This window comes from Schistocerca nitens, chromosome 5 (assembly GCF_023898315.1).
Source record: "Schistocerca nitens isolate TAMUIC-IGC-003100 chromosome 5, iqSchNite1.1, whole genome shotgun sequence".
In the NCBI taxonomy this organism is placed as follows: Eukaryota; Metazoa; Arthropoda; class Insecta; order Orthoptera; family Acrididae; genus Schistocerca; species Schistocerca nitens.
The window spans coordinates 225,408,180-225,421,106 of NC_064618.1; the positions used below are offsets into that span (position 1 = coordinate 225,408,180).

At 46.4% G+C, this 12,927-nt stretch overlaps 1 protein-coding gene across 1 annotated transcript in view; it reads right to left on the reverse strand.

Annotated features, from left to right (window-relative positions):
* LOC126260353 (uncharacterized) overlaps window positions 1-12,927 on the reverse strand; it is a 91,334-nt gene that overhangs the window by 48,594 nt on the left and 29,813 nt on the right. Inside the window, exon 4 of the mRNA XM_049957679.1 lies at window positions 11,021-11,200. Coding sequence (XP_049813636.1) covers window positions 11,021-11,200 — 180 coding nt within the window. The remainder of the gene's footprint in view (window positions 1-11,020; window positions 11,201-12,927) is intronic.

The following is a 12,927-nucleotide window of genomic DNA, read 5'->3' on the forward strand; positions in this document are numbered from 1 at the left end:
CTACGGTCGCAGCTTCGAATCCTGCCTCGGGCATGGATGTGTGTGATGTCCTTAGGTTAGTTAGGTTTAAGCAGTTCTAAGTTCTAGGGGACTGATGAGCTCAGATGTTAAGTCCCATAGTGCTCAGAGCCAGTTGAACAGAGACAGCCTGTGACGGAGTGCTAGGTACCTGTAGGCAGGTTACACTGCCGCCCTTGCAAGTGGGCACATAGGATCGTAGCGGTGCCAGGGCACTGCCTGCCTGCGGGTACAGTTTTAAAGTGCTCAAAAAAAGGATTGCATGTGACACAGAGTGTTGACGAACTGGAGCATCTTAGAGGGACCATTTGCCATTTTATACATACATGTATAAATGTCATCCCCCCATCACCCTCTCACTATGATCACTCCTGTGGAGGGTGCAAAGAGGAGGGCTGAAAAAATATAATCACCCTTTCATGTTTCAGATCATGTTCAAATTTCGGCGAATTTTTCTGAACGGTCATTAGAGATTCCATCCTATACACCAAAGAAAAAACTGCGGTCGCGTTACACTTCAAAATAGTATTACCACGTTCACGAGGTTGCTGGCCCACGATGTCCTTATAGAAGGGCTGAATCGACCAGGGAGTATCAGTGGTTTCAAAGTCGTCAAGAATGTCTTACTGTTGGTCATCGCACTGCTAGCTGTTGTTTTGGACCGCGAAACGTGTGGGGTAGGTAGGTAGGTGGTAATTCATATTGAATCAAACTGCTGTGGTCATCGGTCCCTCGGCTTACACTTTACTTAAACTAACTTACGCTAAGGACAACATAAACACCCATGCTCGAGGGAGGACTCGAACCTCCGACAGTGGGAGCCAAGCAACGTATGGGAATTGCCGCCCTAGGGAAAGGGATGGTTACATAGACGCAGTCCCTTTATGCTACCTTCTGAGGCCTTTTCAGTCTAGTCTCAGCGGCGGTGTGGCTGAAATGTTTTCCTCGGCCATCCATAAGAAAACCGCGTGATTTTAACGCTGGGCATCGCGGTCCTCACCTCCACTGCATAGTCAATATAAAGTTCAAAACAGGCTCAAAAGGTAAACATATAGTTAATAACATCCCGGAATTCACTCCAAGGATTCGTTTTCTGCTGCTGCAAAGGAAAAGCGTCTATATTCAGTTTGAGCCCTTATACAGCAAAGATTTTGTGGCTGTTCAATTGCTGAGGCCTTGGTCACCCTCCAAAACGTTACGATAAAGAACCAGTCTGTGGAAAATGTGTGAAGTCAGAATGCTGACAGGAATCCACAGTTGGATGTATACCATGCAAATATAGAAACAGGACATGTGATAAGGCAGGGGGACCTGACTGCCCTACCTACAAGCAACTGTACGAGAGGCAAATAGAACACACCGAATGTAACATTACCGATAAAGTTCATTAACACGGATCACAACTTCAACGGCCAGACACTAAAGCCCTCCTTAAATACAGGTACAGATACGCAAAGAAGCAATATATGCAAGCGCAAACATAAGTCTCCATCACTAAAACGAGAGATTGACGGGGCGCAGTCGCCTAGCGACATAACATGGATGTAGCACAATTAGCAGTGTAAGTGGGCTGCTTCTATGTTGGCAGCGCTGTGTAGCACTTTGCATTGGATCTCTGACTGCGCTTTCTTTGTAAGAGACTCTGAGGCTGTTTGGACTCGTTGATGGAAGTTAATCGCCAGTAGGGTTGAGCAGTTGGAAGTTGGTCGCCAGCAGTGATGGAAGTATTGTTGGGCATTTGGAGGTGAACAGCCAGCAGTGATGGATGTTAAATGTGAGAAGTTAGCAGTGATGGAGGGTAGAGGTCTGAAGCGTTAGCGTAGGCTAACGATCTGTACATGTTCGACTTGGAGATTGAATATTATTCATGATTATATATCTTTGTACTAGATGTCAATGACGATTTATGTTTGTGTCTGAACTGGATGTCACATTATTAAGGTAAAGAAACACATTATTTGGTTAGCAACAAAATCTTTCCTTTGATAACCACATGCCTATTAGTAGTTAGTGGCTTTAGTAGTTAGAATATTTTATTTAGCTGGCAGTATCGACGCTCGCTGTATTGCAGTAGTTCGCGTAATGAAGATTTTTGTCAGGTAAGTACGTAATGAAATGTATAGGTTATTGTTAAGATTTCTGTTTAGTCAGGACCATTCTTTTGAATTAATTATTTGAAGTCAGGTTATCCTTTTTTTGAGCAGTCAGATTGCGTTGCGCTAGAATATTGTGGGTCAGTGTTGACATGATAAGAATAAGCAAAGAGAAAGTAGATTCACTTGCATTCAATTTCACTCAGCAGTTTAAGTAAAAAATTTAATGAAGAAGTCTCAACAGATCTAGAAACGAACACTCTTACATCGCTACAAACGTGTGACATAATACAGAAAAGATATTTTAACATCACTGATTACATGTGTGTACGGAGCCGTTGACTACCGAGGAGGAAGGCACGAAATGTTCCAATCTTCCAGAACGGACTTCTGATGCAAATGGAAGGGCTGGAAGAGGACGTTTTCTACCATTGTAACGGGGGATGTAACAAAACAATCAGAAAACAAACACAAAAGGACGCGCTAGGGCACCTCAGTGATACCAGCACATATTCATTTTACAACACCGAAAAACAAGGGACAGATAGTCATATTGACACACCAGTACAAGAAACACAAAAAGATACAGCACCTGCTAACAATGCACTAGGTCAAAACACACCATTTAAATTACACTCAAATGCAGACCGTACATAAAACCCGTCGTACGTTTTACATATGGTCGCAGCACACACAGCACAGACACACAGGGAAACAGCCACAAAGAAAACGCTCAGTTGCCAAATAACCAAATAACCTCGAGATAGGCAAACAGTATTCGAAAAACACAGGTACTGAAAATCCATTGCTAAATACAAACAATCTACCTAACAATACAGTTAAAAACACTTCATCCACACACAGTTCCTACTGTATGTAAACAATAGAGGAAGACAAATGTCAGGATGTTTCACAGGACACACACAGAAACCCCAAACAACACAATACTAACGTAACTGATTATGGTAATCTTGACGGTAACTCACGCATAAGTAGTTAGAAAATAGGGAAATTTTCCAGTTTGCTCTGCATCTGGTGATGCGCCTCAGTCACTCTGAAGGGGAAAAATATGTTTCCCTATAACGGGGCAGACCGACAGAATGACACTCAGGACAGAGACCTGCCAACCGACCATTATGAACTCTGCAGACTCTTACGACAAGCATGCACACGAAGAGGTGAAGGTTTAAACACAGATAAAGTTCATAAAGACTTCTATTGCGACCCTAAAGAGGCAACACCTAAGTGCTATGCCTTTACCAGATACCTCCCGCTGTGAAGATCTTACAGCTAAACTGCAATAGGAGTGCTTCGGCTGGAGTGGAATTGGGCAGACTCTTGAACGCAGTGCAGGAAGTATAATCTGTCTCGAAGAGCGTGGCGGGAGAATTCCAGGCCTTCCCAAGCATCTCATAGCAATTACAAGGATCCAGACTGCCAAGGCTACAACTGTAATAGCGAACATAGATTACACAGTCACAAAAACAACATAACTTTGTTGAACGTGTAGCCACACCTGAAATTACACATGGACGAGAATCTTGGACTATCATATCCTTGTATACATAGTAATCATATGACATAGAGCGTTTTTATAACCAAATGAGAGATATAGCACAATTTTCAAGGGACAAAATATTACTCATACTTAGTGACATCAATGCACGGTCGACTCTATGTCACGCACACAGAACAGATAATAGGAGGTAAATTGTAGTTGACACAATGAATGAATGTAGCCTCTTTGTTCTAAACGAAGCAGGACAAACATCTACATACTGCATCAGTCCATCAATATTAAAACATCTCACTAGCAGATTCGAAGTCCATAATATACATTCCTGGAAATTGAAAAAAGAACACCGTGAATTCATTGTCCCAGGAAGGGGAAACTTTATTGACACATTCCTGGGGTCAGATACATAACATGATCACACTGACAGAACCACAGGCACATAGACACAGGCAACAGAGCATGCACAATGTCGGCACTAGTACAGTGTATATCCACCTTTCGCAGCAATGCAGGCTGCTATTCTCCCATGGAGACGATCGTAGAGATGCTGGATGTAGTCCTGTGGAACGGCTTGCCATGCCATTTCCACCTGGCGCCTCAGTTGGACCAGCGTTCGTGCTGGACGTGCAGACCGCGTGAGACGACGCTTCATCCAGTCCCAAACATGCTCAATGGGGGACAGATCCGGAGATCTTGCTGGCCAGGGTAGTTGACTTACACCTTCTAGAGCACGTTGGGTGGCACGGGATACATGCGGACGTGCATTGTCCTGTTGGAACAGCAAGTTCCCTTGCCGGTCTAGGAATGGTAGAACGATGGGTTCGATGACGGTTTGGATGTACCGTGCACTATTCAGTGTCCCCTCGACGATCACCAGTGGTGTACGGCCAGTGTAGGAGATCGCTCCCCACACCATGATGCCGGGTGTTGGCCCTGTGTGCCTCGGTCGTATGCAGTCCTGATTGTGGCGCTCACCTGCACGGCGCCAAACACGCATACGACCATCATTGGCACCAAGGCAGAAGCGACTCTCATCGCTGAAGACGACACGTCTCCATTCGTCCCTCCATTCACGCCTGTCGCGACACCACTGGAGGCGGGCTGCACGATGTTGGGGCGTGAGCGGAAGACGGTCTAACGGTGTGCGGGACCGTAGCCCAGCTTCATGGAGACGGTTGCGAATGGTCCTCGCCGATACCCCAGGAGCAACAGTGTCCCTAATTTGCTGGGAAGTGGCGGTGCGGTCCCCTACGGCACTGCGTAGGATCCTACGGTCTTGGCGTGCATCCGTGGGTCGCTGCGGTCCGGTCCCAGGTCGACGGGCACGTGCACCTTCCGCCGACCACTGGCGACAACATCGATGTACTGTGGAGACCCCACGCCCCACGTGTTGAGCAATTCGGCGGTACGTCCACCCGGCCTCCCGCATGCCCACTATACGCCCTCGCTCAAAGTCCGTCAACTGCACATACGGTTCACGTCCACGCTGTCGCGGCATGCTACCAGTGTTAAAGACTGCGATGGAGCTCCGTATGCCACGGCAAACTGGCTGACACTGACGGCGGCGGTGCACAAATGCTGCGCAGCTAGCGCCATTCGACGGCCAACACCGCGGTTCCTGGTGTGTCCGCTGTGCCGTGCGTGTGATCATTGCTTGTACAGCCCTCTCGCAGTGTCCGGAGCAAGTATGGTGGGTCTGACACACCGGTGTCAATGTGTTCTTTTTTCCATTTCCAGGAGTGTACGTTAGCAAATGAGAAGTACTCGAAAATACCATATACAGTGACCATAACGCGATATTCATCCACACAAACACATACACAAACACGAACACACTAACTTCACGTCAACAAAAACGACTTCTTCTGAACGAGGCAGACTGACAAAAGTTAAGGGATGTGGTTGAAGAATGTTCCCTCCATACATACAATGGTAACATAGACTATAAAGCTCACATTCTGACTGGTCTGCTTCAAAAAGCACAACAATTAGCTATCCCAAAGACCGACCGTGCTCCAACACAGAAACTCACCTGGTCCACTGAGCAGAAACAGAAATAGATGTAGCAGGCGCCTTCGAAATCTCTGGTGGTCTACCTTGCTCGCAAGGCTACGAGAGATGCAGACAGCAACAGTCTTACACAATAGCTTACCCGACTAGTGCAAAGTTAGGGTGTTGCAGGGGCAAGCAGAAATACAAAATGTTATCAAGAAAATAACAAAAGAATGGCCGCAAGGCTCAAACTATGGGCCAGATTTCTGGGATATTGCCATATACCCGCTTCTACACAGTCTGGTTGAAGTGTATAGTAGCCTAAGCTAGTAGTAATGCAAACTCGGGAATGCAACTCAAATACAAGGCTATAAAACTCCTTACAAACGTAAGTGACCGGTGCAGCCATAATAAGCTCACAGTTGCGGCAAGCAAGACAGTATATTTACTCCAAAGGGCCTTGCAGAGAAACCACACCGTTAGGCTGAACAACACTAGCATAGAGAGGAAAATAACAACAAGATACCTAGGGATACTGACATTCAACGAGCACATAAGACTTACAACTGAAAAAGGGACAAGGCTTATGCGCAGATTCGCCACGCTAAACTCAACTCTTTACAAACTACCACTGCAGACACTGCGAATGTATCGTAGAGCCCTCTTTGAATCTATGTGTTTCGCAGTAAGTGCTCGGGAACGCCGACTGTCGCTCATGACCCAGAAAACCATTGTGAGGCGTGGATAAAGAGGTGTATTGCTCAGAATGACAGGGGCATTTTGTACCACGTCCGTGGAAGCCCTATGCGTCGTACTTGCAACGTACGCAATTGACATAAACATTAGGCACCAGCACACTGGCCCAAAAGGGGAAGACAGGATAAGGTATATGAGGTAACAGGGGAGCATATTTCAGAAAAACGGCAATTAAATATTTGGAAGTTTGAGACATAGCAAAAAGAATGGGAAACATCTGACAAGGGCCGTCGTGTTTTCTCCTTCTTCCCGAAAATCCGGGAACGATTGAGCATCAAACACGCTGACCCAAGTCGCTGTATGGTACACTTCTTGACGGGCCATGGCTCTTACCCTACACATCTGCACTGCTTTGGGCCTAGTCAAAGTGACATGTGTGAATGTGGGCAACATGGATCCCCCAAACACGTAACACTAAAATGTACCAAACTCACAAAAGTAAGGCCGACGTCTGAAACTGAAGACATAACGAAAGCTTTAAGACACCCAAATAACTGGAGCAGGCTTAACCCCATCACTGATGAGAATCAAGAGCGCTACACAAGACTTATAAGCAGCAACGGTCATATACAAGGTCACAAACCGAAACACACCCTACACCACAGCATAATGCAAGGAACAACAGAGATTTAAAGACTGATACGGAAACAGATGAACATATAAGACACAGATGATGACGTGAGCACTCCAATATCATTAGATACGTATACGACATTGCAGCAGATCACACGACTGCAACAATACTACACGTGATACGTACATGGAAGTTAGAAATAATTTACTAATAGAAACATAACAACGAATTTATCTGTTTTTACAAGTAAAACAAATAACTTTGCGCTCCTTTGATCAATACTTTCAAACATGTAATTGTGTAATTTTTGAAATGTATGAGAAACAAACTATAAAACATGCGAACTTTATAAAATTGTGCATAAACGCTTATATGCAATACAATAAGACGTAAGTACACAAACACAAGCGCATGACACAGATAAGAAGCGCCCTTCAGGGAAGTGGAGGCTCGATGTCACCTCCCGAGGCTCCTCTTCCGCTGTTGAGTGGTTGTAACAAATACGAGGGCAGTTCAATAAGTAATGCAACACATTTTTTTTCTCGGCCAAATTTTGGTTGAAAAAACCGGAAATTTCTTGTGGAATATTTTCAAACATTCCCGCTTCGTCTCGTATAGTTTCATTGACTTCCGACAGGTGGCAGCGCTGTAACGGATGTGCGTTGCAAACAACGGGTAGTGATCGAGTATCTTTTGGCGGAAAACCAGGGCATCTCAGATATTCATAGGCGCTTGCAGAATGTCTACGGTGATCTGGCAGTGGACAAAAGCACGGTGAGTCGTTGGGCAAAGCGTGTGTCATCATCGCCGCAAGGTCAAGCAAGACTGTCTGATCTCCCGCGTGCGGGCCGGCCGTGCACAGCTGTGACTCCTGCAATGGCGGAGCGTGCGAACACACTCGTTCGAGATGATCGACGGATCACCATCAAGCAACTCAGTGCTCAACTTGACATCTCTGTTGGTAGTGCTGTCACAATTTTTCACCAGTTGGGATATTCAAAGGTTTGTTCCCGCTGGGTCCCTCGTTGTCTAACCGAACACCATAAAGAGCAAAGGAGAACCATCTGTGCGGAATTGCTTGCTCGTCATGTGGCTGAGGGTGACAATTTCTTGTCAAAGATTGTTACAGGCGATGAAACATGGGTTCATCACTTCGAACCTGAAACAAAACGGCAATCAATGGAGTGGCGTCACACCCACTCCCCTACCAAGAAAAAGTTTAAAGCCATACCCTCAGCCGGTAAAGTCATGGTTACAGTCTTCTGGGACGCTGAAGGGGTTATTCTGTTCGATGTCCTTCCCCATGGTCAAACGATCAACTCTGAAGTGTATTGCGCTACTCTTCAGAAATTGAAGAAACGACTTCAGCGTGTTCGTAGGCACAAAAATCAGAACGAACTTCTCCTTCTTCATGACAACGCAAGACCTCACACAAGTCTTCGCACCCGAGAGAAGCTCACAAAACTTCAGTGGACTGTTCTTCCTCATGCACCCTACAGCCCCAATCTCGCACCGTCGGATTTCCATATGTTTGGCCCAATGAAGAACGCAATCCGTGGGACGCACTACGCGGACGATGAAGAAGTTATTGATGCAGTACGACGTTGGCTCCGACATCGAACAGTGGAATGGTACCGTGCAGGCATACAGGCCCTCATTTCAAGGTGGCTTAAGGCCATAGCATTGAATGGAGATTACGTTGAAAAATAGTGTTGTGTAGCTAAAAGATTGGGGAATAACCTGGTGTATTTCAATGCTGAATAAAACAACCCTTGTTTCAGAAAAAAATGTGTTGCATTACTTATTGAACTGCCCTCGTAATACTTTCATACTTTATACAAAAATCACGTATACTTAGCATCACAACATACATACATATTGTAGTAGTAGCTCTAGTTGACTAGAATATGCTAATGGTACACGCGGCGCTCGGGGACCACAGCACAGATACGACACCTGAGGATGGGCTTATAACAGTCCGAAACCGGTCGTGCGAAAATAACCTAATTTACAACTGAAGCGGTATTTTCAACCTCTGCGATATGCTAATTCATATGAGACAGGTTCGAAGTGTTTACCGAAGCCCTTCCACTTCAAATAGCTAGGTAAAGGGACCTCTTTTGCTATCTAAATCTTTCCTATCCTGTATTATTTCCTTATTAAGAATGTAGTACAATTTTTCCCCCCCTTCCTTTCCCAAATTGCACTTTATGTATCTTGTGTTTTTATTTTTTGTTTTGTTTGTCTTTTTTTAACTAACCATTTAATTATGTAAAAAATCAAGAAAGTACTAAAATTCTGAAATTGTCTAGTTTGTAGCAGCAATAGACCCACTATAGTTACCAAGATGGTGAGTCATTCTGTAATGTTAATAAATGAATAAATACACTACTGGCCATTAAAATTGCTACAACACGAAGATGACGTGCGACAGACGCGAAATTTAACCGACAGGAAGAAGATGCTGTGATATGCAAAAGATTAGCTTCCCAGAGCATTCACGCAAGGTTGGCGCCGGTGGCGACACCTATAACGTGCTGACATGAGGAAAGTTTCCAACCGATTTCTCATACACAAACAGCAGTTGGCCGGCGTTGCCTGGTGAAACGTTATTGTGATGCCTCGTGTAAGGAGGAGAAATGCGTACCATCACGTTTCCGATTTTGATGAAGGTCTAATTGTAGCCTATCGTGATTGCTGTTTATCGTATCGCGACATTGCTGCTTGCGTTGGTCGAGATCCAATGACTGTCAGCAGAATATGGAATCGGTGGGTTCAGGAGGGTAATACGGAACGCCGTGCTAGATCCCAACGGCCTCGTATCACTAGCAGTCGAGATGACAGGCATCTTATCCTCATGGCTGTAACTGATCGTGCAGCCACGTCTCGATCCCTGAGTCAACAGATGGGGACGTTTGCAAGACAACAACCATCTGCACGAACAGTTCCACAACGTTTGCAGCAGCATGGACTATCAGCTCGAAGACCATGGCTGCGGTTACCCTTGACGCTGCATCACAGACAGGATCGCCTGCGACGGTGTACTCAATGACGAACCTGGGTGCACGAATGACAAAACGACATTTTTTCGGATGAATCCAGGTTCTGTTTACAGCATCATGATGGTCGCATCCGTGTTTGGCGACATCGCGGTGAATGCACATTGGAAGCGTGTATTCGTCATCGTCATACCGGCGTATCACCCGGCGTGATGGTATGGGGTGCCATTGGTTGCAAATTTCGGTCACCTCTTGTTCGCATTGACTGCACTTGAACAGTGGACGCTACATTTCAGATGTGTTACGACCCATGGTTCTACCCTTCATTCGATCCCTGCGAAACCCTACATTTCAGCAGGATAATGCACGACCTCATGTTGCAGGTCCTGTACGGGCCTTTTTGGATACAGAAAATGTTCGGCTGCTGCCCTGGCCAGCACATTCTGCAGATCTCTCAGCAACTGGAAACGTCTGGTCAATGGTGGTCGATGCAACTGGCTCGTCACAATACGCCAGTCACCACCCTTGATGAACTGTGGTATTGTGTTGAAGCTGCATGGGAAGCTGTACCTGTACACGCCATCCAAGCTCTGTTTGACTCAATGCCCACGCGTATCAAGGCCGTTATTACGGCCAGAGGTGGTTGTTCTGGGTACTGATTTCTCAGGATCTATCCACCCAAATTGCGTGAAAATGTAATCACATGTCAGTTCTAGTATAATATATTTGTCCAATGAATACCCGTTTATCATCTGCATTTCTTCTTGGTGTAGCAATTTTAATGGCCTTTAGTGTATATTGCCGTGCTGTCGACAGTTCAAGGACATAGATTGCTCTGGACGCCCAAATGTTGCAGCTGAAACAATGGAGAGTCTCCAAGAGGCGTTCCTTCGTAGCCCAAGGAAATCTACACGAACTGTAAGCACTATTTTTTTATGTAACACTCTTACTATGTGAAATACATTCGTCCAAAACTGGAAGAAGCTTATGTCTTCACTATGTATTTTATCTAGGAAGCTGATTTCGCTGACGTGCGTTAGTGTGTCACAAGATGAGTCTGAAACTGTGATACCCGCCACTGGAACCTCTCGAGTGGCCCACGGAATGGCTGCGCCTCTATCCAGTCCTTGTCGCGCAGGCGCCGGCAGTCGGCGTCGGCGGCGGCCACGTCGGCGTCGGCCAGCGTCCAGTTGTGCAGACGCATCAGCACCGTCGTGTCCTCCTGGCGGCGCAGCCCAGCCTGCAGCGCCTTCTGGCGGCCATACCGTCAAACTCTCAGCACAGCGTCCTGCGCATGCGCATTTACTTACTGCTACTAATCAGGGTAACTGTTAAGTCCATAAAATATTTGATAAATCGGGGCGTAAGTAAATGGATAAAAAATAACGTAAGAAATGATACAGTACATCAAAGACTAACTCATCATGCTCATAAATGAAGGATAATTGCAGAATGTGGTGCCACACAACATGGCACTACACAAAACTGGCGCTAATAGCATAGGCACATGGGGAACACACAAGACACAGTTCGTCAAGTCCACGGTATTGGTGATAAGTTGAGAAAACTGTCCCGAAACACATATGCTACAAAACGCCACTGTTTCCTGCGCATGTACCCCGACATCAATATGGGATATGATCACCATTCACACGTACACAGTCCATACAACGGGTTGGCATACTCTGTATCAGGTGGTCGAGCAGCTGCTGGGGTATAGCCTCCCATTCTTGCATCACTGCGTGTCGGAGCTCCTCAAGTGTCCTAGGCGTTTGAGGACGTGCAGCGATAAGTCGACCGAGAGCATCGCAGACGTGCTCGATGGGGTCTGGAGAACAGGCAGACCACTCCATTCGACTGATATCTTCTGTTTCAGGGTACTCATCCACGATGGCAGCTCGGTGGGGCCGTGCGTTATCATCCACCAGGAGGAAGGTGGGACCCACTGCACCCATGAAAAGGTGGACATACTGCTGCACAATGACGTCGCGGTACACCTAACGTGTTACAGTTCCTCTGTCAAAGACATGCAGGGGTGTACGTGCACCAATCATAATCCGACCACACACCATCAAACCACGACCTCCATACAGGTCCCTTTTAAGGGTATTAAGGGGTTGGTATCTGGTTCCTGGTTCACGCCAGATGAAAACCCAGCGAGAATCACGGTTCAGACTATACCTGGGCTCGTCCATGAACATAACCTGGGACCACTGTTCCAGTGACCATTTACTGTGTGCTTGACACCAGGCTTTACAGGCTCTCCTGTGACCAGGGGTCAGTGGAATGCACCTTGCAGGTCTCCGGGCGAATAAACGATGTCTGTTCAGTCGTCTGTAGATTGTGTGTCAGGAGACAACTGTTCCAGTGGCTGCGGTAAAGTCCCGAGCGAGGCTACCTGCAGTACTCCGTGGCCGTCTGCGGGCACTGATGGTGAGATATCGGCCTTCTTGTAGTGTTGTACACTGTGGACGTCCCGTACTGTAGCGCCTGGACACGTTACCTGTCTGCTGGAATCTTTGCCATAATCTTGAGATCACACTTCGTGGCACACGGAGCTACGACCTGCTGGGTTTGACCAGCCTCCAGTCGTCCTAGTATTCTACCCCTCATAATGTCATCAATATGTGTTCTTTGAGCCATTTTCAACACACAGTCACCATTAGCACGTGTGAAAACGTCTGCACACCTACTCGCTGCACTGTACTCTGAGATGCACCAACACACCTCTGCGTATGTGGACTGATGCAGCGCCACCGTACGATGACGCAGGTCAGATGCACTGCATGGTCATATCCCGAGGTGATTTAAACCCGCAAACCGCCCACCAGAGCGTTGTTTCACCATATATCAGCATTATTCTTCATTTATGAGCATCACCGACCGTAGTTGCAGAAGAAAATGTCAGCGTACCAGGCAAAGACAGCATTTTGTATACTAGTATTTGCTTATTGCCAATAGCTAGTTAGTGTGTAAAGA